The sequence below is a fragment of the Oncorhynchus mykiss genome, chromosome 16 (assembly GCF_057628025.1).
Source record: "Oncorhynchus mykiss isolate SJ-2025 chromosome 16, ASM5762802v1, whole genome shotgun sequence".
Lineage (NCBI taxonomy): Eukaryota > Metazoa > Chordata > Actinopteri > Salmoniformes > Salmonidae > Oncorhynchus > Oncorhynchus mykiss.
Window position 1 is genome coordinate 6611644 of NC_143037.1, and position 25747 is coordinate 6637390.

Sequence of the window (25747 nt, forward strand, 5' to 3'; positions counted from 1 at the left end):
GTACATCCTGGGAGTACCAGCTTAGGTGGGATAGCCAGAGGGTACATCCTGGGAGTACCAGCTTAGGTGGGATAGCCAGAGGGTACATCCTGGGAGTACCAGCTTAGGAGGGATAGCCAGAGGGTACATCCTGGGAGTACCAGCTTAGGTGGGATAGCTAGAGGGTACATCCTGGGAGTATAGCTTAGGTGGGATAGCCAGAGGGTACATCCTGGGAGTACCAGCTTAGGTGGGATAGCTAGAGGGTACATCCTGGGAGTACCAGCTTAGGTGGGATAGCCAGAGGGTACATCCTGGGAGTATCAGCTTAGGTGGGATAGCTAGAGGGTACATCCTGGGAGTACCAGCTTAGGAGGGATAGCCAGAGGGTACATCCTGGGAGTACCAGCTTAGGTGGGATAGCCAGAGGGTACATCCTGGGAGTATCAGCTTAGGTGGGATAGCCAGAGGGTACATCCTGGGAGTACCAGCTTAGGTGGGTTAGCTAGAGGGTACATCCTGGGAGTGCAGTAGGTCCTGGAACGTTCAGGGTAGTTTGGATCAATTTGAAATTGAAGCCTGTTAATTCAGGAAGTAAACTGAAATTGCAATTCAATAACTGAAAAAGGCCATCTATTTTCAATGACATCTCAATAAATGTCAAAGTAAAAGCTATTTATTAAAATTTTTAAAAAAAAATCCACTTTTGAAGTTTTAAATTCAAATTCCTTTCTTAATTAAATATCTTCAATTAGAATTGACCCAACCCTGACACTTCTGTGGACAAGGATTCAGTACCCGATCATCACCCACCAAAGGTGAGGAATTTGAATTGGGAGGGGACACCGGTTAATAACAGAGCAACTGTTAGGGGGAAATGTCTGAAGAGACCCTCCCGGGGGAACATTTAGAGGACAGCTGAGTAAGCGTGTGAGAACAGGGTGTGTGTGTGGTAGTCCTACCTGCAGGATGGATACAGTCTGGGAGAAGTGGTGCTGCTCCATTGTAGACGTGCTGTACAGGGCAGCAAGAGGATGGTCAAACTTCTGCAGGTAGGTGTTACTGTATCCTCGATGGTCCAGATCATGACATAGACAGGCTATCAGCAGACCCTTCTTCTGTTGAGGGGGGGAGAGAGAGAGGAGAGATGGGGGGAGAGAGAGGGGATGGGGGAGAGAGAGGAGATGGGGGAGAGAGAGGGGATGGGGAGAGAGAGAGGGGATGGGGAGAGAGAGGGGATGGGGAGAGAGAAAGGAGATGGGGAGAGAGAGAGGGGATGGGAGAGAGAGAGAGGGGATGGGGGAGAGAGAGAGGGGATGGGGGAGAGAGAGAGGGGATGGGGGGAGAGAGAGAGGGGATGGGGGAGAGAGAGAGGTGATGGGGGGAGAGAGAGGAGATGGGGAGAGAGAGAGGAGATGGGGAGAGAGAGAGGAGATGGGGAGAGAGAGATGGGATGGGGGAGAGAGAGAGGGGATGTGGGAGAGAGAGAGGGGATGGGGGAGAGAGAGAGAGGGGATGGGGGGAGAGAGAGAGGTGATGGAGAGAGAGAGAGAGGAGATGGGGAGAGAGAGAGGGGATGGGGAGAGAGAGAGGAGATGGGGAGAGAGAGAGGAGATGGGGGAGAGAGAGGGGATGGGGAGAGAGCAGGGATAGGGAGAGAGAGAGAGGATGTGGAGAGAGAGAGGATGGGAGAGAGAGGATAGGGAGAGAGAGAGGGGATGGGGAGAGAGAGAGGACGGGGAGAGAGAGAGAGAATGGGGAGAGAGAGAGAGGATGGGGAGAGAGAGCGAGGATGGGAGAGAGAGAGAGGATGGGAGAGAGCGAGCGGATGGACAGAGAGAGAGAGGATGGACAGAGAGAGAGAAGATGGACAAGTACACATGGAAGTCAGCTACTGATAGAATTAACCCTGTTTAGAATCTATCCTCATTCTATTTAGGAAACAGGAAGTAAATGACTGAATTGGAATGGAGTTGACCACAATCCTCTTTCTAAACCTTACTTTATTTTAGCTCTATTGACAAACTGAAGGACGGACAGAGGGACAGACCTCTATCTCAGTGAAGATGCCGGTGGTCTTCTGCAGTATGGCGTACATACAGTGAGCCACGTTCACCGCATGTTTCCAGTTGTGGTAGGGAACACGCCGATAATTCTTCCTCACAGACATAGTGAACCTGCACAACTTCTCTAGCTCAAAACTAGAAGGAGGGAGAGGACGGAGAGGGAGAGAGGACAGAGAAGGAGAGAGGACGGAGAGGGAGAGAGGACGGAGAGGGAGAGAGGACGGAGAGAGAGAGAGAGGACGGAGGGAGAGAGGACAGAGAGGGAGAGAGAGAGGATGGAGAGAGGACAGAGAGGGAGAGAGAGAGGATGGAGAGAGGACGAAGAGGGAGAGAGAGAGGACGGAGAGGGAGAGAGAGAGGGAGAGAAAGGCAGGACGAGAGAGAGAGAGAACGGAGAGAGAGAGAAGAAGGAGAGAGAAAGGGAGAGAGAGGACAGAGAGGGAGAGAAAGGGAGGACGAGAGAGAGAGAGAACAGAGAGAGAGAGAGGAAGGAGAGAGAAAGGGAGAGAGAGGACAGAGAGAGAGTACAGAGAGAGCGAGGACGGACGGAGAGAGAGAGAGAGAGGACGGAGAGGGAGAGAGAGAGGATGTAGAGGGAGAGAGAGGACGGAGGGAGAGAGGACGGAGAGGGAGAGAGAGAGGATGGAGAGAGGACGAAGAGGGAGAGAGAGAGGACGAAGAGGGAGAGAGGACGGAGAGAGAGAAAGGACGGAGAGAGAGAGGAAGGAGAGAGAAAGGGAGAGAGGGAGAGAGAGGGAGAGAGAGAAAGGACGGAGAGAGGATGGAGAGGGGGAGAGTAATATTAGTAATTTTCTTAAAGAATCGATGTGTTTATATGACAACTTAATATATCTTATAGAATCTATGGGTATATATGACTAAGTTAATTTATCTCGTAGAATCTATGGGTATATATGACTAAGTTAATTTATCTCGTAGAATCTATGGGTACAGTATACAATAAAATGCTAATGAATTACTTAAAAATCATACAATGTGATTTTCTGGATTTTTGTTTTAGATTCCGTCTCTCACAGTTGAAGTGTACCTATGATAAAAATTACAGACCTCAACATGCTTTGTAAGTAGGAAAACCTGCAAAATCGGCAGTGTATCAAATACTTGTTCTCCCCACTGTATACGACTAAATAAATTTATCCCGTAGAATCTATGGGTTTATTTGACCAAGTTAATTTCGCTGATGACCTTCACGTACCTGGTCTCTCCACATGAGTTGTGGACCATGTATACAAAGACAGCTGGCCACAGCTCCTCAAACTGACTAATGTCAAAATGAAACCTGAAGGAGGGAGGGAGGGAGAGAAAGAGGGAGGGAGACTCTTAGATTATGATGGCCCTGCAGTGTGTATGTGTGTGTGTGTGTGTGTGTGTGTGTGTGTGTGTGTGTGTGTGTGGGAAAAAGAGAGAAAGGCAGACTGGCTGTAGATCTAGCAGGGCTGAAACAAGCACGCATGCACACGCACACACACAGGGTCAGGCCACCTTCCTTCCTGCTCTGGGCATTCTCTCTCCTGTCTGTCTGCGTCAGGACCGTCTCTCTCCTGTCTGTCTGCATCAGGGCCGTCTCTCTCCTGTCTGTCTGCGTCAGGACCGTCTGTCTCCTGTCTGTCTGCGTCAGGACCGTCTGTCTCCTGTCTGTCTGTGTCAGGACCGTCTGTCTCCTGTCTGTCTGCGTCAGGACCGTCTCTCTCCTGTCTGTCTGCGTCAGGGCCGTCTCTCTCCTGTCTGTCTGCATCAGGGCCGTCTCTATCCTGTCTGTCTGCGTCAGGGCCGTCTCTCTCCTGTCTGTCCGCGTCAGGACAGTCTCTCTCCTGTCTGTCTGCGTCAGGACCGTCTCTCTCCTGTCTGTCTGCATCAGGGCCGTCTCTCTCCTGTCTGTCCGCGTCAGGACAGTCTCTCTCCTGTCTGTCTGCGTCAGGACTGTCTCTCTCCTGTCTGTCTGCGTCAGGGCCGTCTCTCTCCTGTCTGTCTGCGTCAGGGCCGTCTCTCTCCTGTCTGTCTGCGTCAGGACCGTCTCTCTCCTGTCTGTCTGCGTCAGGACCGTCTCTCTCCTGTCTGTCTGCGTCAGGACCGTCTCTCTCCTGTCTGTCTGCGTCAGGACCGTCTCTCTCCTGTCTGTCTGCGTCAGGGCCGTCTCTCTCCTGTCTGTCTGCGTCAGGGCCGTCTCTCTCCTGTCTGTCTGCGTCAGGACCGTCTCTCTCCTGTCTGTCTGCGTCAGGGCCGTCTCTCTCCTGTCTGTCTGCGTCAGGACCGTCTCTCTCCTGTCTGTCTGCGTCAGGGCCGTCTCTCTCCTGTCTGTCTGCGTCAGGACCGTCTCTCTCCTGTCTGTCTGCGTCAGGACCGTCTCTCTACCGTCTGTCTGTCTGCGTCAGGACCGTCTCTCTCCCGTCTGTCTGTCCTTCAAAAGAGAGCAGGGTGTCACGCGGGTCTGGACTGTGTCTGCTTCAGGGCCGTCTCTCTCTCTTAAGAGACAGACATGGGTTTGAAGAAAACAAATCCTATTTGAACCAATGTCTGCTCCAAGAAACACGGCTGAGGATGAGAATACTAGAGTAGGCAGGTGATGGTGTATGAACAATGGGAGATAAGAGGCAGGTGATGGTGTATGAACAATGGGAGATAAGAGACAGGTGATGGTGTATGAACAATGGGAGATCAATGGATTGGGTAGGTCAGAGGACATTATCTCTTTGTATAGGGGTGTTATGGTTAGACACTCACAGTTCTATCTCTTTGTATATAGGTGTTGGGGTTAGACACTCACAGTTCTATCTCTTTGTATAGGGGCGTTATGGTTAGACACTCACAGTTCTATCTCTTTGTATAGGGGTGTTATGGTTAGACACTCACAGTTCTATCTCTTTGTATAGGGGTGTTGGGGTTAGACACTCACAGTTCTATCTCTTTGTATAGGGGTGTTGGGGTTAGACACTCACAGTTCTATCTCTTTGTATAGGGGTGTTGGGGTTAGACACTCACAGTTCTATCTCTTTGTATAGGGGTGTTGGGGTTAGACACTCACAGTTCTATCTCTTTGTATAGGGGTGTTATGGTTAGACACTCACAGTTCTATCTCTTTGTATAGGGGTGTTGGGGTTAGACACTCACAGTTCTATCTCTTTGTATAGGGGTGTTGGGGTTAGACACTCACAGTTCTATCTCTTTGTATAGGGGCGTTATGGTTAGACACTCACAGTTCTATCTCTTTGTATAGGGGTGTTATGGTTAGACACTCACAGTTCTATCTCTTTGTATAGGGGTGTTGGGGTTAGACACTCACCGTTCTATCTCTTTGTATAGGGGTGTTGGGGTTAGACACTCACAGTTCTATCTCTTTGTATAGGGGTGTTATGGTTAGACACTCACAGTTCTATCTCTTTGTATAGGGGTGTTGGGGTTAGGACACTCACAGTTCTATCTCTTTGTATAGGGGTGTTGGGGTTAGACACTCACAGTTCTATCTCTTTGTATAGGGGTGTTGGGGTTAGACACTCACAGTTCTATCTCTTTGTATAGGGGTGTTGGGGTTAGACACTCACAGTTCTATCTCTTTGTATAGGGGTGTTATGGTTAGACACTCACAGTTCTATCTCTTTGTATATAGGTGTTGGGGTTAGACACTCACAGTTCTATCTCTTTGTATAGGGGTGTTGGGGTTAGACACTCACAGTTCTATCTCTTTGTATAGGGGCGTTATGGTTAGACACTCACAGTTCTATCTCTTTGTATAGGGGCGTTATGGTTAGACACTCACAGTTCTATCTCTTTGTATATAGGTGTTGGGGTTAGACACTCACAGTTCTATCTCTTTGTATAGGGGCGTTATGGTTAGACACTCACAGTTCTATCTCTTTGTATAGGGGCGTTATGGTTAGACACTCACAGTTCTATCTCTTTGTATAGGGGTGTTGGGGTTAGACACTCACCGTTCTATCTCTTTGTATATAGGTGTTGGGGTTAGACACTCACAGTTCTATCTCTTTGTATAGGGGTGTTATGGTTAGACACACAGTTCTATCTCTTTGTATAGGGGCGTTATGGTTAGACACTCACAGTTCTATCTCTTTGTATAGGGGTGTTGGGGTTAGACACTCACAGTTCTATCTCTTTGTATAGGGGTGTTGGGGTTAGACACTCACAGTTCTATCTCTTTGTATAGGGGTGTTATGGTTAGACACTCACAGTTCTATCTCTTTGTATAGGGGTGTTATGGTTAGACACTCACAGTTCTATCTCTTTGTATAGGGGTGTTATGGTTAGACACTCACAGTTCTATCTCTTTGTATAGGGGTGTTGGGGTTAGACACTCACAGTTCTATCTCTTTGTATAGGGGCGTTATGGTTAGACACTCACAGTTCTATCTCTTTGTATAGGGGTGTTGGGGTTAGACACTCACAGTTCTATCTCTTTGTATAGGGGTGTTGGGGTTAGACACTCACAGTTCTATCTCTTTGTATAGGGGTGTTGGGGTTAGACACTCACAGTTCTATCTCTTTGTATAGGGGTGTTGGGGTTAGACACTCACAGTTCTATCTCTTTGTATAGGGGCGTTATGGTTAGACACTCACAGTTCTATCTCTTTGTATAGGGGTGTTGGGGTTAGACACTCACAGTTCTATCTCTTTGTATAGGGGTGTTGGGGTTAGACACTCACAGTTCTATCTCTTTGTATAGGGGTGTTGGGGTTAGACACTCACAGTTCTATCTCTTTGTATAGGGGCGTTATGGTTAGACACTCACAGTTCTATCTCTTTGTATAGGGGCGTTATGGTTAGACACTCACAGTTCTATCTCTTTGTATAGGGGTGTTGGGGTTAGACACTCACAGTTCTATCTCTTTGTATAGGGGTGTTGGGGTTAGACACTCACAGTTCTATCTCTTTGTATAGGGGCGTTATGGTTAGACACTCACAGTTCTATCTCTTTGTATAGGGGTGTTATGGTTAGACACTCACAGTTCTATCTCTTTGTATAGGGGTGTTGGGGTTAGACACTCACCGTTATATCTCTTTGTATAGGGGTGTTATGGTTAGACACTCACAGTTCTATCTCTTTGTATAGGGGCGTTATGGTTAGACACTCACAGTTCTATCTCTTTGTATAGGGGCGTTATGGTTAGACACTCACAGTTCTATCTCTTTGTATAGGGGTGTTGGGGTTAGACACTCACAGTTCTATCTCTTTGTATAGGGGTGTTGGGGTTAGACACTCACAGTTCTATCTCTTTGTATAGGGGTGTTATGGTTAGACACTCACAGTTCTATCTCTTTGTATAGGGGTGTTGGGGTTAGACACTCACAGTTCTATCTCTTTGTATAGGGGTGTTGGGGTTAGACACTCACAGTTCTATCTCTTTGTATAGGGGTGTTGGGGTTAGACACTCACAGTTCTATCTCTTTGTATAGGGGTGTTGGGGTTAGACACTCACAGTTCTATCTCTTTGTATATAGGTGTTGGGGTTAGACACTCACAGTTCTATCTCTTTGTATAGAGGCGTTATGGTTAGACACTCACAGTTCTATCTCTTTGTATAGGGGCGTAGGAAGGTCCAGCTTTGTGAGTGTCTTCCACTCCTCTGAAGTACAGATACTGTGGTAGGACAACTTCTCCATGGTTACCCTGTAGATACACTCAGAGTGCCTGATCCGGTGGTACATCTGGACAGACAGACAGACACACACAGACAAAGAGAGACAGACAGTCCTTCAAACTCTTGGCGTTGCCGTTGGGAGTCGTGTTGATCCCCCATCCTTCGCACCAAAGCTTCCCTCTCCCCTCTTCTATTCTCCCAGCAGTCTCTCACTCTCCCCTCCCTTCCTGACTGCTCCTCTCAGCCTCTCTCCTCTTCTCTTCCGTCTCCGCTTATCCTCCACCTCCTATTCTTCCCTCTCCTCTCTCTCCTCTTCCCTCTCCTCTTCCCTCTCCCCTCTCTCCTCTTCCCTCTCTCCTCTTCCCTCTCCTCTCTCTCCCCTCTCTCATCTCCTCTCTCTCCTCTTCCCTCTCCTCTTCCCTCTCCTCTCTCTCCCCTCTCTCATCTCCTCTCTCTCCTCTTCCCTCTCCCCTCTCTCCTCTTCCCTCTCTCCTCTTCCCTCTCTCTCCTCTCCCCTCTCCTCTTCCCTCTCCTCTCTCTCCTCTTCCCTCTCCTCTCTCTCCTCTTCCCTCTCCTCTCTCTCCTCTCTCTCCTCTTCCCTCTCCTCTTCCCTCTCCTCTCTCTCCTCTTCCCTCTCCTCTTCCCTCTCCCCTCTCTCCTCTCCCCTCTCTCCTCTTCCCTCTCCTCTTCCCTCTCCCCTCTCTCCTCTCTCTCCTCTTCCCTCTCCTCTTCCCTCTCCTCTCTCTCCTCTTCCCTCTCCTCTTCCCTCTCCCCTGTCTCTTCCCTCTCCTCTTCCCTCTCCTCTTCCCTCTCCCCTCTCTCCTCTCTCTCCCCTCTCTCCTCTCTCTCCCCTCTCTCCTCTTCCCTCTCTCTCCCCTCTCTCCTCTTCCCTCTCCCCTCTCCTCTCTCTCCCCTTCTCTAGTGGCGAACTGCAGTTTTGCGAGGCCCTCCCGTAAGGTCAAAGCAAAACATTTTAAACATTTTTAGGAAAACTATTTTTTGTTGTTGTTGGAAACAACTAACTTGCAGTTCTACACATTTTGCAATGAGGCTGAGAGAAAATGGTGCAGTTGTAAAGCACATTTCCTGTCATTCTAAATGTTTTGATTTGGCTTAGGACGTGTTCTAGTGCCCCTCTGTGTGGTTCTAGTGCCCCTCTGTGTGGTTCTAGTGCCCCTCTGTGTGGTTCTAGTGCCCATCTGTGTGGTTCTAGTGCCCCTCTGTGTGGTTCTAGTGCCCCTCTGTGTGGTTCTAGTGCCCCTCTGTGTGGTTCTAGTGCCCCTCTGTGTGGTTCTAGTGCCCATCTGTGTGGTTCTAGTGCCCCTCTGTGTGGTTCTAGTGCCCCTCTGTGTGGTTCTAGTGCCCCTCTGTGTGGTTCTAGTGCCCATCTGTGTGGTTCTAGTGCCCCTCTGTGTGGTTCTAGTGCCCCTCTGTGTGGTTCTAGTGCCCATCTGTGTGGTTCTAGTGCCCCTCTGTGTGGTTCTAGTGCACCTCTGTGTGGTTCTAGTGCCCTTCTTCTGTGTGGTTCTAGTGCCCCTCTGTCTCCTCTTCTCTGCTCTCCTCCCAAGTCTCTCCTCTCCTAACTCCTCCCACCTCTCCCATTTGGACTCCCCCCCCCCCCTTCTTGTGCGACACACTTGCGCAGGAGCCTGCGTCACCATGTTGATGAGCCACGTTAATATTTTACCCAGCCAAGCCGCTCCACTGCCACCCGCCACCGTCCTCCCAGCCGGACGATTTATGTTGAGCAGTATTTCATGCCTCCTGCCTCTAGGTGTGTGTGTGTGTGTGTGTGTGTGTACCTTTAGGTAAGTCATTTTGCCTGGCTGGAGATAGTGATGCGTCTGTTCTGGTGGAGGGAAGGGAAGGTGTGGTGGGGTTTGGTGTCTGTTCTGGTGGAGGGAAGGGAAGGTGTGGGGGGGGTTTGGTGTCTGTTCTGGTGGAGGGAAGGGAAGGTGTGGGGGGGGGTTTGGTGTCTGTTCTGGTGGAGGGAAGGGAAGGTGTGGGGGGGGTTTGGCGTCTGTTCTGGTGGAGGGAAGGGAAGGTGTGGTGGGGTTTGGCGTCTGTTCTGGTGGAGGGAAGGGAAGGTGTGGGGGGGGGGGGGGGGGGTTTGGCGTCTGTCTGCCTGTGTACAGCCTTGCTGTCCTACTCTAGATGCTCAACAACGTCTTGGGGCGACACAGCTCAAAGACATGCCAGTGTTCGATCTCAACAGGCCTGTGGGACTAGACAGAGCTAAACAGTCAGGCCTTTAGTCATTCTGATTCATGATTTTACTGTGTCTAATATTGGCCCTTGATACATGATGTCTGTACATTGTGCAGTTCAGAGTTTATTGTCAATTCAGAACTGAATTGAGATTCGCTGATTTGAATTAAAAGAAAAACTCACATTTTTTCCTGGAGTATATCCTGAATGTAATATATTTTGTTTTGTCTAACACAAAATACAATATATTGTCATAAAAATATCAATTCGACACAAAACACTCACATTGGCACAGTGCAAGGCTAGAGCACAGAAGACGGCGAACATCTTGAAGTTGTTCTCGTCTGTTTTGGTGAAGGCACTTCCAGTCAGCTTGTTAACCATCTGTACGACCCCTATTACGGTCCCCCTGGAAACGATGGGCATGCATAGGATGTTCCGCGTGGTGTAGCCCGTATAGAGGTCTACCTCTCTGTGAAGTGGGAGGGGTTAAAATGTAACACGGAATTCATCTTGACATAATGCCATAATAGTGTTTAATGATGGGACGGCAGGGTAGCCTAGTGGTAAGAGCGTTGGACTAGTAACCTGTTGCAAGGTTGCAAGTTCAAACCCCCGAGCTGACAAGGTACAAATCTGTCATTCTGCCCCCTGAACACGCAGTTAACCCACTGTTCCTAGGCCGTCATTGTAAATAAGAATTTGTTCTCAACTGACTTGCCTAGTTAAATAAAGGTAAAATAAAATAAAAAATCATTAGGCTTATATTCCACTAAATTACATCAAGGCCCAGGCTGACGACGTGTATTACAACAAGCTAGGCATGAAAAGCCCGGTGCCACTACCTAAGAAAATATTGGCATGACAATGACATTAGGACTTGGCAAGACTGTATAATTAGAGCTGGGATAATGGCTAGCACCGGACTACTCTGAGGATTACTTAAACCACGTTCACAAATAAAGTAGACAAGGGGAGGGGTCTTAAATGGCACCCTATCTATATGGTTCTGGTCAAAAGTAGTGCACTATAGAAAGTATTCGGCCCCCTTAAACTTTGCGACCTTTTGCCACATTTCAGGCTTCAAACATAAAGATATAAATTGTATTTTTTTGTGAAGAATCAACAACAAGTGGGACACAATCATGAAGTGGAATGACATTTATTGCATATTTCAAACTTTTTTAACAAATCAAAAACTGAAAAATTGGGCGTGCAAAATTATTCAGCCCCCTTAAGTTAATACTTTGTAGCGCCACCTTTTGCTGCGATTACAGCTGTAAGTCGCTTGGGGTATGTCTCTATCAGTTTTGCACATCGAGAGACTGAATTTTTTTCCCATTCCTCCTTGCAAAACAGCTCGAGCTCAGTGAGGTTGGATGGAGAGCATTTGTGAACAACAGTTTTCAGTTCTTTCCACAGATTCTCGATTGGATTCAGGTCTGGACTTTGACTTGGCCATTCTAACACCTGGATATGTTTATTTTTGAACCATTCCATTGTAGATTTTGCTTTATGTTTTGGATCATTGTCTTGTTGGAAGACAAATCTCTGTCCCATTCTCAGGTCTTTTGCAGACTCCATCAGGTTTTCTTCCAGAATGGTCCTGTATTTGGCTCCATCCATCTTCCCATCAATTTTAACCATCTTCCCTGTCCCTGCTGAAGAAAAGCAGGCCCAAACCATGATGCTGCCACCACCATGTTTGACAGTGGGGATGGTGTGTTCAGGGTGATGAGCTGTGTTGCTTTTACGCCAAACATAACGTTTTGCATTGTTGCCAAAAAGTTCCATTTTGGTTTCATCTGACCAGAGCACCTTCTTCCACATTTTTGGTGTGTCTCCCAGGTGGCTTGTGGCAAACTTTAAACAACACTTTTTATGGATATCTTTAAGAAATGGCTTTCTTCTTGCCACTCTTCCATAAAGGCCAGATTTGTGCAATATACGACTGATTGTTGTCCTATGGACAGAGTCTCCCACCTCAGCTGTAGATCTCTGCAGTTCATCCAGAGTGATCATGGGCCTCTTGGCTGCATCTCTGATCAGTCTTCTCCTTGTATGAGCTGAAAGTTTAGAGGGACGGCCAGGTCTTGGTAGATTTGCAGTGGTCTGATACTCCTTCCATTTCAATATTATCGCTTGCACAGTGCTCCTTGGGATGTTTAAAGCTTGGGAAATCTTTTTGTATCCAAATCCGGCTTTAAACTTCTTCACAACAGTATCTCGGACCTGCCTGGTGTGTTCCTTGTTCTTCATGATGCTCTCTGCGCTTTTAACGGACCTCTGAGACTATCACAGTGCAGGTGCATTTATACGGAGACTTGATTACACACAGGTGGATTGTATTTATCATCATTAGTCATTTAGGTCAACATTGGATCATTCAGAGATCCTCACTGAACTTCTGGAGAGAGTTTGCTGCACTGAAAGTAAAGGGGCTGAATAATTTTGCACGCCCAATTTTTCAGTTTTTGATTTGTTAAAAAAGTTTGAAATATCCAATAAATGTCGTTCCACTTCATGATTGTGTCCCACTTGTTGTTGATTCTTCACAAAAAAATACAGTTTTATTTCTTTATGTTTGAAGCCTGAAATGTGGCAAAAGGTCGCAAAGTTCAAGGGGGCCGAATACTTTCGCAAGGCACTGTGGGGGAATAGGGTGCCGTTTGGGACGTACACAGGGTAAAATGGGAGTTTTACCTATTAAAGCGTGGGTCTGCATAGGCGTCTGGGATGTTAAGGACCTCCCCCGTCCGTGCCACTTGGCCCGCTATACCTTTCTCTATAGAAAACCTGGGAGAGGACAAGACAGAAGAGCGCTGGAGGTTACAACCGAGGAACGGACATTTCTGTTCTAAGAATTATACTTCTTATTTTCTTTGTTCTAGGATTATTGTGTCCCTGTTCTATGGATTCTAGTTTCCTTGTTCTAGGATTTTAGTTTCCTGTTCTAGGGATTATAGTTTCCTTGTTCTACAGATCATAGTTTCCTTGTTCTAGGGATTCTAGTTTCCTTGTTCTAGGGATTCTAGTTTCCTTGTTCTAGGGATTCTAGTTTCCTTGTTCTATAGATTCTAGTTTCCTTGTTCTATAGATTCTAGTTTCCATGTTCTGAGGATTCTAGTTTCCCTGTTTTAGGGATTCTAGTTTCCCTGTTTTAGGGATTCTAGTTTCCCTGTTTTAGGGATTCTAGTTTCCCTGTTTTAGGGATTCTAGTTTCCCTGTTCTGGGGATTCTAGTTTCCTTGTTCTGGGGATTCTAGTTTCCTTGTTCTATAGATTCTAGTTTTCCTGTTCTAGGGATTCTACTTCCTTGTTCTAATGGTTCTAGTTTCCCTGTTCTAGGGATTCTAGTTTTCTTGTCAGGGAATCGTTCACATGATCACTAGTCAATTCAACACAACCCATCAGAGAATCATTCAGATGATCACGAGTCAAATCAACACAACCCATCAGAGAATCGTTCAGATGATCACGAGTCAAATCAATACAACCCGTCAGAGAATCATTCACATGATCACTAGTCAATTCAACACAACCCATCAGAGAATCATTCAGATGATCACGAGTCAAATCAACACAACCCATCAGAGAATCGTTCAGATGATCACGAGTCAAATCAACACAACCCGTCAGAGAATCGTTCACATGATCACTAGTCAATTCAACACAACCCATCAGAGAATCGTTCACATGATCACTAGTCAATTCAAAATAACCCGTCAGAGAATCGTTCACAAGTCAATTCAACATAACCTGTCAGAGAATCGTTCACAAGTCAATTCAACATAACCCGTCAGGGAATCGTTCAGATGATCACAAGTCAACTCAACATAAACCATAGAGATCAGTCATGCAACAACAGAGCAGTAAAAGAATCGATCAGGACCCTTACCTAATCTCTTTGGTTTTCCTGAAGACAGGTTTGCCCTCGTTCTCCTCCCCGATGTCGAACAGGTCTGAGTACAGTTCATTGTTATTGTGGTCCACCTGGAACAGTGCACATCTGTCCGCATTCACCAGGTTTTTTGCATATATCTGAAACACAACACCACGATGAACATAGTACACAGAAAGACACACGGTACACAGAAAGACACACGGTACACAGAAAGACACACGGTACACAGAAAGATACACGGTACACAGAAAGACACACGGTACACAGAAAGACACACAGTACACAGAAAGACACACGGTACACAGAAAGACATAACGGTACACAGAAAGACATAACGGTACACAGAAAGACACACGGTACACAGAAAGACACACGGTACACAGAAAGACATAACGGTACACAGAAAGACACACGGTACACAGAAAGACACACGGTACACAGAAAGACACACGGTACACAGAAAGACATAACAGTACACAGAAAGACATAACAGTACACAGAAAGACATAACGGTACACAGAAAGACACACGGTACACAGAAAGACACACGGTACACAGAAAGACATAACAGTACACAGAAAGACATAACAGTACACAGAAAGACATAACGGTACACAGAAAGACACACGGTACACAGAAAGACACACAGTACACAGAAAGACACACGGTACACAGAAAGACACACGGTACACAGAAAGACACACGGTACACAGAAAGACACACGGTACACAGAAAGACACACGGTACACAGAAAGACACACGGTACACAGAAAGACACACGGTACACAGAAAGACACACGGTACACAGAAAGACACACGGTACACAGAAAGACACACGGTACACAGAAAGACACACGGTACACAGAAAGACACACGGTACACAGAAAGACACACAGTACATAGAAAGACACACGGTAAGACATAACGTTACACAGAAAGACATAACGTTACACAGAAAGACACACAGTACACAGAAAGACACACAGTACACAGAAAGACACACGGTACACAGAAAGACACACAGTACATAGAAAGACACACAGTAAGACACAACGTTACACAGAAAGACATAACGTACACAGAAAGACACAGAAAGACACACGGTACACAGAAAGACACACAGAAAGACACACGGTACACAGAAAGACATAACGTTACACAGAAAGACACACGGTACACAGAAAGACACACAGAAAGACACACGGTACACAGAAAGACATAACGTTACACAGAAAGACATAACGTTACACAGAAAGACATAACGTTACACAGAAAGACACACGTTACGCAGAAAGACACACATTACACAGAAAGACATAGACAGACACAGGGGGTGAATCATAACTTTCATTTCCATTAACATCAATGCATGACAAAAATGAACATTTGACTTAGTCTTTAAAGTGGAAGTTAGGATTCACTCCACGGTTAGTTTCAATCATTAACCAATACAGAATGGCCTTCTACACTGTCCACGTTAGTAAGACTATGCAAGTTAAAGTCACATAGGAGTCAGGCAAAACAACACAGGAAATGGCTCAGCGCTACCACACACTATGTTAGCTGTGATGACACCAGTGGCTCGCGACAATACAATATACAGTGCCTTGCGAAAGTATTCGGCCCCCTTGAACTTTGCGACCTTTTGCCACATTTCAGGCTTCAAACATAAAGATATAAAACTGTATTTTTTGTGAAGAATCAACAACAAGTGGGACACAATCATGAAGTGGAACGACATTTATTGGATATTTCAAACTTTTTTAACAAATCAAAAACTGAAAAATTGGGCGTGCAAAATTATTCAGCCCCCTTAAGTTAATACTTTGTAGCGCCACCTTTTGCTGCGATTACAGCTGTAAGTCGCTTGGGGTATGTCTCTATCAGTTTTGCACATCGAGAGACTGACATTTTTTCCCATTCCTCCTTGCAAAACAGCTCGAGCTCAGTGAGGTTGGATGGAGAGCATTTGTGAACAGCAGTTTTCAGTTCTTTCCACAGATTCTCAATTGGATTCAGGTCTGGACTTTGACTTGGCCATTCTAACACCTGGATATGTTTATTTTTGAACCATTCCATTGTAGATGTTGCTTTATGTTTTGGATCATTGTCTTGTTGGAAGACAAATCTCCGTCCCAGTCTCAGGTCTTTTGCAGACTCCATCAGGTTTTCTTCCAGAATGGTCCTGTATTTGGCTCCATCCATCTTCCCATCAATTTTAACCATCTTCCCTGTCCCTGCTGAAGAAAAGCAGGCCCAAACCATGATGCTGCCACCACCATGTTTGACAGTGGGGATGGTGTGTTCAGCTGTGTTGCTTTTACGCCAAACATAACGTTTTGCATTGTTGCCAAAAAGTTCAATTTTGGTTTCATCTGACCAGAGCACCTTCTTCCACATGTTTGGTGTGTCTCCCAGGTGGCTTGTGGCAAACTTTAAACAACACTTTTTATGGATATCTTTAAGAAATGGCTTTCTTCTTGCCACTCTTCCATAAAGGCCAGATTTGTGCAATATACGACTGATTGTTGTCCTATGGACAGAGTCTCCCACCTCAGCTGTAGATCTCTGCAATTCATCCAGAGTGATCATGGGCCTCTTGGCTGCATCTCTGATCAGTCTTCTCCTTGTATGAGCTGAAAGTTTAGAGGGACGGCCAGGTCTCTGTAGATTTGCAGTGGTCTGATACTCCTTCCATTTCAATATTATCGCTTGCACAGTGCTCCTTGGGATGTTTAAAGCTTGGGAAATATTTTTGTATCCAAATCCGGCTTTAAACTTCTTCACAACAGTATCTCGGACCTGCCTGGTGTGTTCCTTGTTCTTCATGATGCTCTCTGCGCTTTTAACGGACCTCTGAGACTATCACAGTGCAGGTGCATTTATACGGAGACTTGATTACACACAGGTGGATTGTATTTATCATCATTAGTCATTTAGGTCAACATTGGATCATTCAGAGATCCTCACTGAACTTCTGGAGAGAGTTTGCTGCACTGAAAGTAAAGGGGCTGAATAATTTTGCACGCCCAATTTTTCAGTTTTTGATTTGTTAAAAAAGTTTGAAATATCCAATAAATGTCGTTCCACTTCATGATTGTGTCCCACTTGTTGTTGATTCTTCACAAAAAAATACAGTTTTATATCTTTATGTTTGAAGCCTGAAATGTGGCAAAAGGTCGCAAAGTTCAAGGGGGCCGAATACTTTCGCAAGGCACTGTACAAGAGGCTAGGGTCCAGTTCCTGCCCGACCACATTGCAGAGACGTACGTGGGGTCTCACAACGCCTGGATAACAGTTTAACATATCAGGTAGTGCTGAGCAATTGGTGCTTTTTAAAAAAAGTTGATTTGGTTTCGTTTAGATTATAAAAATATAAAAAAATCACCGTTTTCGATTTTGATATATATCTTCTTTTTTTTACATTAAATGCACTTTGTATTATGTGGGTTGACTGCTGTAACAACCCAGAATAAAACAATGAATAAAAGTCCCATGATGGTATTGACTGTTCATTACTGCTGATCACTTATTAACCTTTGTCACGACCTCTGCCGAAGTCGTTGCCTCTCCTTGTTCGGGGCGCTGCTCGGCGGTCGACGTCACCGGCCTCCTAGCCATCATTGATCCATTTTTTCCATTTTCCATTTGTCTTGTCTTCCCACACACTTCCCACACACCTGTTTTCAATCCCGTTCATTACCTGTTGTGTATTTAACCCTCTGTTTCCCCTCACGTCTTTGTCAGAGATTGTTTTATGTCAGAGATGGTTTGTACGTATTTAGTGTTTGGAGCGTGTTAAGTGGACTTATATTAAAAGACTCCATTTTACACTCCGTTTGACTCTCCTGCGGCTGACTTCACTGCCACCTATAAACACACGGCTTTGACATCATCACTTATTCACATTACTTTGTTAAAATATATCAGTTGTTGTTTATTTTAAATGTGTTTTATTTTATGACTATTATTATTTCAATCCAAGTCATCATCTCATCTCTGTAAACCTGCCGTCTGACAAAAATCACTATTTTAGTAGTTCTTCATAGTAAATAAGGCGTTATTTTATGACTGCTGAGTACCAACTATCAATCACTTAGATGATGTATTTCCAGGTAGAGATACCTCGCAAATCTCTGTCCCTCTTGATCGCACGTTCTTCTGTCTCTTTTCTCTCTCTCTGTGTCTACAACCACACTAACCTGACAACTAGGCATGCAATGGATTATGGCCATTGTAGTCAATTACCATGTTTTCTGCATTAAACTATGTAGAACATTGGCCAGTTGGAAACTACAACTCCCTACTACATCGCACAGTTTGGGCTTGATCTGATTTATCTCTAGAGAAACTGCATTGCAATGTGCCCTTTGATCTCACAAAAAATAAATATTTTTATAAACTAGTTGACCAAAGTCAGTTCAATTATTTGAATAATTATTCGCAATATTCACTTTGATCTCACAACAACAACAAAAAAGAACAAAATGGAATTTAAATAATTGAACTGACTTTGGTCAACTAAAACAGAAAATATTTAATTACGTAATCTGATGCCCGACTGCACAGTCGAGGACGTGTTCACGCAACCATTGGTTGATGCAATAATATAATATAACCAATGAAACGCCTGCGCATCTAGTTGGGCGGGAACCCCGACCAACGTCACCACAACACAAACCCACCTCCCCGGACCTCCTACGCATTCTAGGCAACCGTGATGGACTTGAGCCAGAAAATTATTGTAAAAGTTGAAGTCCCTTCTTATGAAATAGCATGCAGCTCTACAACTTCAAAAACAAGACATGAAATAAACTAAATAGACTAAATAGACTAAATAGACTAAATAGACTACATAGACTAAATAGACTAAATAGACTACATAGACTACATAGACTACATAGACTAAATAGACTACATAGACTAAATAGACTAAATAGACTACATAGACTACATAGACTAAATAGACTAAATAAACTACATAGACTAAATAGACTACATAGACTACATAGACTACATAGACTAAATAGACTACATAGACTAAATAGACTACATAGACTAAATAGACTAAATAGACTACATAGACTAAATAGACTAAATAGACTAAATAGACTACATAGACTACATAGACTACATAGACTAAATAAACTACATAGACTACATAGACTACATAGACTACATAGACTAAATAAACTACATAGACTAAATAGACTAAATAGACTACATAGACTACATAGACTAAATAGACTACATAGACTAAATAGACTAAATAGACTACATAGACTACATAGACTAAATAGACTACATAGACTACATAGACTACATAGACTACATAGACTAAATAGACTAAATAAACTACATAGACTACATAGACTAAATAAACTACATAGACTAAATAGACTAAATAGACTAAATAGACTACATAGACTAAATAGACTACATAGACTAAATAAACTACATAGACTAAATAGACTAAATAAACTACATAGACTAAATAGACTAAATAGACTAAATAAACTACATAGACTACATAGACTAAATAGACTACATAGACTAAATAAACTACATGGACTACATAGACTAAATAGACTACATAGACTAAATAAACTACATAGACTAAATAAACTACATAGACTAAATAAACTAAATAGACTACATAGACTACATAGACTAAATAGACTACATAGACTACATAGACTAAATAGACTAAATAGACTACATAGACTAAATAGACTAAATAAACTAAATAGACTACATAGACTACATAAACTACATAGACTAAATAGACTACATAGACTACATAGACTAAATAAACTACATAGACTAAATAGACTACATAAACACACAAAATAGAAACGTACCATTATGTGTTCAAGTAGAGAATCTATTGCCACAATGTTGTCAAAGTACGTTCTGTTGGAGAAAGAGAGAGAATGATAATGAAGTAAAGATGATAAATGATAATGAAGCAAAGATGATAAATGATAATGAAGTAAAGATGATAAATGATAATGGGGGTAAAGATGATAAATGATAATGAAGTAAAGATGATAAATGATAATGGGGTAAAGAGTTTCTTCATCCTGGTCCTGGGGAACAAAAAGGGGTGTATATTTTGGTATTTGCCCCCCCCCACCCTGAGTATGAAACACAAGATTCCATTAGTTAACTCATTATCCAATCTTTGATTAGTGCGAACCTGGTGTTTAGTGCTAGGGAATAAAACACTGGTGTAGATGACTGGATTGTTATCCATTCACTTTATGATGTAATATTGTGTCTTTGACACATCTGGCAGGAAGTCATTGAGACAGACTTACTTTGACACATCTAGCAGGAAGTCATTGAGACAGACTTACTTTGACACATCTGGCAGGAAGTCATTGAGACAGACTTACCTTGACACATCTAGCAGGAAGTCATTGAGACAGACTTACTTTGACACATCTAGCAGGAAGTCATTGAGACAGACTTACTTTAACACATCTGGCAGGAAGTCATTGAGACAGACTTACTTTGACACATCTAGCAGGAAGTCATTGAGACAGACTTACTTTGACACATCTAGCAGGAAGTCATTGAGACAGACTTACTTTGACACATCTAGCAGGAAGTCATTGAGACAGACTTACTTTGACACATCTAGCAGGAAGTCATTGAGACAGACTTACTTTGACACATCTAGCAGGAAGTCATTGAGACAGACTTACTTCGACACATCTAGCAGGAAGTCATTGAGACAGACTTACTTTGACACATCTAGCAGGAAGTCATTGAGACAGACTTACTTTAACACATCTGGCAGGAAGTCATTGAGACAGACTTACTTTGACACATCTAGCAGGAAGTCATTGAGACAGACTTACTTTAACACATCTAGCAGGAAGTCATTGAGACAGACTTACTTTAACACATCTAGCAGGAAGTCATTGAGACAGACTTACTTTAACACATCTGGCAGGAAGTCATTGAGACAGACTTACTTTAACACATCTGGCAGGAAGTCATTGAGACAGACTTACTTTGACACATCTAACAGGAAGTCATTGAGACAGACTTACTTTGACACATCTAGCAGGAAGTCATTGAGACAGACTTACTTTGACACATCTGGCAGGAAGTCATTGAGACAGACTTACTTTAACACATCTGGCAGGAAGTCATTGAGACAGACTTACTTTAACACATCTAGCAGGAAGTCATTGAGACAGACTTACTTTGACACATCTAACAGGAAGTCATTGAGACAGACTTACTTTGACACATCTAGCAGGAAGTCATTGAGACAGACTTACTTTAACACATCTAGCAGGAAGTCATTGAGACAGACTTACTTTAACACATCTAGCAGGAAGTCATTGAGACAGACTTACTTTAACACATCTGGCAGGAAGTCATTGAGACAGACTTACTTTGACACATCTAGCAGGAAGTCATTGAGACAGACTTACTTTGACACATCTAGCAGGAAGTCATTGAGACAGACTTACTTTGACACATCTAGCAGGAAGTCATTGAGACAGACTTACTTTGACACATCTAGCAGGAAGTCATTGAGACAGACTTACTTCGACACATCTAGCAGGAAGTCATTGAGACAGACTTACTTTGACACATCTAGCAGGAAGTCATTGAGACAGACTTACTTTAACACATCTGGCAGGAAGTCATTGAGACAGACTTACTTTGACACATCTAGCAGGAAGTCATTGAGACAGACTTACTTTAACACATCTAGCAGGAAGTCATTGAGACAGACTTACTTTAACACATCTAGCAGGAAGTCATTGAGACAGACTTACTTTAACACATCTAGCAGGAAGTCATTGAGACAGACTTACTTTAACACATCTGGCAGGAAGTCATTGAGACAGACTTACTTTAACACATCTGGCAGGAAGTCATTGAGACAGACTTACTTTAACACATCTGGCAGGAAGTCATTGAGACAGACTTACTTTGACACATCTAACAGGAAGTCATTGAGACAGACTTACTTTGACACATCTAGCAGGAAGTCATTGAGACAGACTTACTTTGACACATCTGGCAGGAAGTCATTGAGACAGACTTACTTTAACACATCTGGCAGGAAGTCATTGAGACAGACTTACTTTAACACATCTAGCAGGAAGTCATTGAGACAGACTTACTTTGACACATCTAACAGGAAGTCATTGAGACAGACTTACTTTGACACATCTAGCAGGAAGTCATTGAGACAGACTTACTTTAACACATCTAGCAGGAAGTCATTGAGACAGACTTACTTTAACACATCTAGCAGGAAGTCATTGAGACAGACTTACTTTAACACATCTGGCAGGAAGTCATTGAGACAGACTTACTTTAACACATCTGGCAGGAAGTCATTGAGACAGACTTACTTTAACACATCTGGCAGGAAGTCATTGAGACAGACTTACTTTGACACATCTAACAGGAAGTCATTGAGACAGACTTACTTTGACACATCTAGCAGGAAGTCATTGAGACAGACTTACTTTAACACATCTAGCAGGAAGTCATTGAGACAGACTTACTTTAACACATCTGGCAGGAAGTCATTGAGACAGACTTACTTCGACACATCTAGCAGGAAGTCATTGAGACAGACTTACTTCGACACATCTAGCAGGAAGTCATTGAGCTCGGTCTGTTTGGCTAAGCCTCTGCACACCTGGCGATACAGAAACAACACGTCAGATAACAGTTAATTAGCACTTTTGTTTATGTGTCAATAGCAGGATTACAGCGAGAGGGAGAGCACGGGAGAGACAGAGAGAGGGAGGGAGAGAGAGAGAGACAGAGAGAGGGAGAGCGAGAGAGACAGAGAGAGGGAGAGTGAGAGAGAGGGAGAGTAAGAGAGAGGGAGACAGAGAGAGAGACAGAGAGATGGAGACAGAGAGAGGGAGACAGAGAGAGGGGGAGACAGAGAGAGAGAGAGCACGAGGGAGACAGAGAGCAAGAGAGAGAGGAAAAAGGGGGAGAGAAAGAAAGAGAGACAGTGGGCTTCTCTCACATTTCTGTCTGTGGACAGAGACTCCATTGTTTAATGTCAGTGCAGACGACTGTTTTGATATCTGATGAAACACAATGGTGTTCCTGTGGACAGACGTGAGATGCATTGGGACACCGCGATCCGGGATGCATTGGGACACCGCGTGTGAGATGTTGTGCTATGTACTGTAGCTCTCAGTAGCAACGGTAAATAGAAACAACAATGCTGAGCAGGCCATAATGACGTCCCCCGGGAGGGCCAATGTGTTAAAGGCTGTAAGGGTTGATTAGACTGAAGCCTACTGGCGACCCAGTCACAGTAGAGTTCAGTTCACATAAACACAACCAAACACAACAAACACATGTATGAAAGTGTACAATGAGTGTTTTTAGAGCAAATTACGTATTTAAATACCCCTAAAATATATTTTAAAATATATGCTTTATTGCCATATATACATGTACACCAGATAGATGCAGTTGTTTTACAGGGTCAGTCATAGTAGCATGATAGGTGTTGTTTTTCCCAATGACCAGACACAACCCTGTCCCAATGACCACAGACACAACCCTGTCCCAATGACCACAGACACAACCCTGTCCCAACGACCACAGACACAACCCTGTCCCAATAACCAGACACAACCCTGTCCCAATGACCACAGACACAACCCTGTCCCAATGATCACAGACACAACCCTGTCCCAATGACAAGACACAACCCTGTCCCAATGACCACAGACACAACCCTGTCCCAATGACCACAGACACAACCCTGTCCCAATGACCTGACACAACCCTGTCCCAATGACCACAGACACAACCCTGTCCCAATGATCAGACAGAACCCTGTCCCAATGACCACAGACACAACCCTGTCCCAATGACCACAGACACAACCCTGTCCCAATGACCACAGACACCACCCTGTCCCAATGACCACAGACACAACCCTGTCCCAATGACCACAGCCACTACCCTGTCCCAATGACCACAGACACAGCCCTGTCCCAATGACCACAGACACAACCCTGTCCCAATGACCACAGACACAACCCTGTCCCAATGACCACAGACACAACCCTGTCCCAATGACCAGACACAACCCTGTCCCAATGACCACAGACAAAACCCTGTCCCAATGACCAGACACAACCCTGTCCCAATAACCACAGACACTACCCTGTCCCAATGACCACAGACACTACCCTGTCCCAATGACCACAGACACTTCCCTGTCCCAATGACCACAGACACAACCCTGTCCCAATGACCACAGACACAACCCTGTCCCAATGACCATAGACACAACCCTGTCCCAATGACCACAGACACAGCCCTGTCCAAATGACCACAGACACAACCCTGTCCCAATGACCAGACACAACCCTGTCCCAACGACCACAGACACAACCCTGTCCCAACGACCACAGACACAACCCTGTCCCAATGACCACAGACACAACCCTGTCCCAATGACCACAGACACAATCCTGTCCCAATGACCAGACACAACCCTGTCCCAATGACCACAGACACAATCCTGTCCCAATGACCACAGACACAACCCTGTCCCAATAACCAGACACAACCCTGTCCCAATGACCACAGACACAACCCTGTCCCAATGACCACAGACACCACCCTGTCCCAATGACCACAGACACAATCCTGTCCCAATGACCAGACACAACCCTGTCCCAATGACCAGACACAACCCTGTCCCAACGACCACAGACACAACCCTGTCCCAATGACCACAGACACAATCCTGTCCCAATGACCAGACACAACCCTGTCCCAATGACCAGACACAACCCTGTCCCAATGACCACAGACACAACCCTGCTCCTTATCATGTATCAATAAGTGTGTTATCGAGCTTTTGTAACCAAATACACCTGACAACATCACATTTCTTATGAATAAAAAAATATATATGTAAAATAATGCAATGCTCACCTGTACTTGGTGAATAGCTACAGATGCCCATGCTAAACTCGCCGTCGCAACCTTTAAAAAAAACATTATTATTTATACATTTATCTCATTATTATTTATATATGTATTTCATTATTATTTATACAATTATCTCACAGGAATACATTTCTGTAAATGTTATTTCTATTTAGGCAGCTGGCTAGTTTTCATCTGTATTCCCTGGGCAGATAAAAAAATTGTTTTTATTTTTGCATCACAAACATTTTTGCATTAAAAATAAAGAAAAATAACAGTCCCAAGATGGGCTTTAAAATAATAGAAGCTAAAAAAAATAATGAATAATAAAATCAATTGTTAGCCTATATGTCATTATATTTGACAGTAGAGATATTTATTAATAGACATATAAACGGGACTATCATATGGATATGAGTAAGATTCATCCTAAGGAGTATTCCTGGTGTTCCAAGTTGACATTCCCATGTGTGTTTACCCCCAACCTCATGTCCTCTCCAATAATGACTGGTACATAATATCCCAGGAGGCAAAACGGGTCGAAAAGACGTCATCGCAACACAATTACGGTGACGTTCTTACAACGCTTATTGCAAACATCCTTTCCCACTGGGTAGTCATATAATTAACCCCTCAGTGCCTGTCACCTAAACGTGTCTATCTGTCCTCTGATGGGCTCATTAGGAGCTAATAGCAGAGTTGTAAAAACCTTGGTCTGTTCGTCAAGGACTCACTGACCGCTGTTCTCTTTACAAACTATTGGAGCTATAACAGGAAGTCATTGTCTAGTCCTTATGAACTAATGGAGCTATAACAGGAAGTCATTGTCTAGTCCTTATGAACTAATGGAGCTATAACAGGAAGTCATTGTCTAGTCCTTATGAACTAATGGAGCTATAACAGGAAGTCATTGTCTAGTCCTTATGAACTAATGGAGCTATAACAGGAAGTCATTGTCTAGTCCTTATTAACTAATGGAGCTATAACAGGAAGCCATTGTCTAGTCCTTATGAACTAATGGAG

The 25747-nt window shown here is 44.2% G+C and overlaps 1 protein-coding gene across 13 annotated transcripts in view; it reads right to left on the bottom strand.

Moving 5' to 3' along the window:
• pde10a (phosphodiesterase 10A) overlaps nucleotides 1-25747 on the bottom strand; it is a 128784-nt gene that overhangs the window by 19166 nt on the left and 83871 nt on the right. For all 13 annotated transcript variants that reach the window (XR_016487095.1, XR_016487102.1, XR_016487098.1 and 10 more), the window contains exons 8-17: nucleotides 24731-24781; nucleotides 22390-22448; nucleotides 19630-19681; nucleotides 13763-13905; nucleotides 12569-12661; nucleotides 10151-10337; nucleotides 7582-7724; nucleotides 3262-3345; nucleotides 2030-2180; nucleotides 942-1097 (exon numbers count right to left, since the gene is read on the bottom strand). Coding sequence is in view for 2 of the 13 variants with exons in the window: in XM_090201817.1 (XP_090057943.1) it covers nucleotides 942-1097; nucleotides 2030-2180; nucleotides 3262-3345; nucleotides 7582-7724; nucleotides 10151-10337; nucleotides 12569-12661; nucleotides 13763-13905; nucleotides 19630-19681; nucleotides 22390-22448; nucleotides 24731-24781 (1119 nt within the window). In the remaining 11 variants the exon portion in view is untranslated. The remainder of the gene's footprint in view (nucleotides 1-941; nucleotides 1098-2029; nucleotides 2181-3261; nucleotides 3346-7581; nucleotides 7725-10150; nucleotides 10338-12568; nucleotides 12662-13762; nucleotides 13906-19629; nucleotides 19682-22389; nucleotides 22449-24730; nucleotides 24782-25747) is intronic.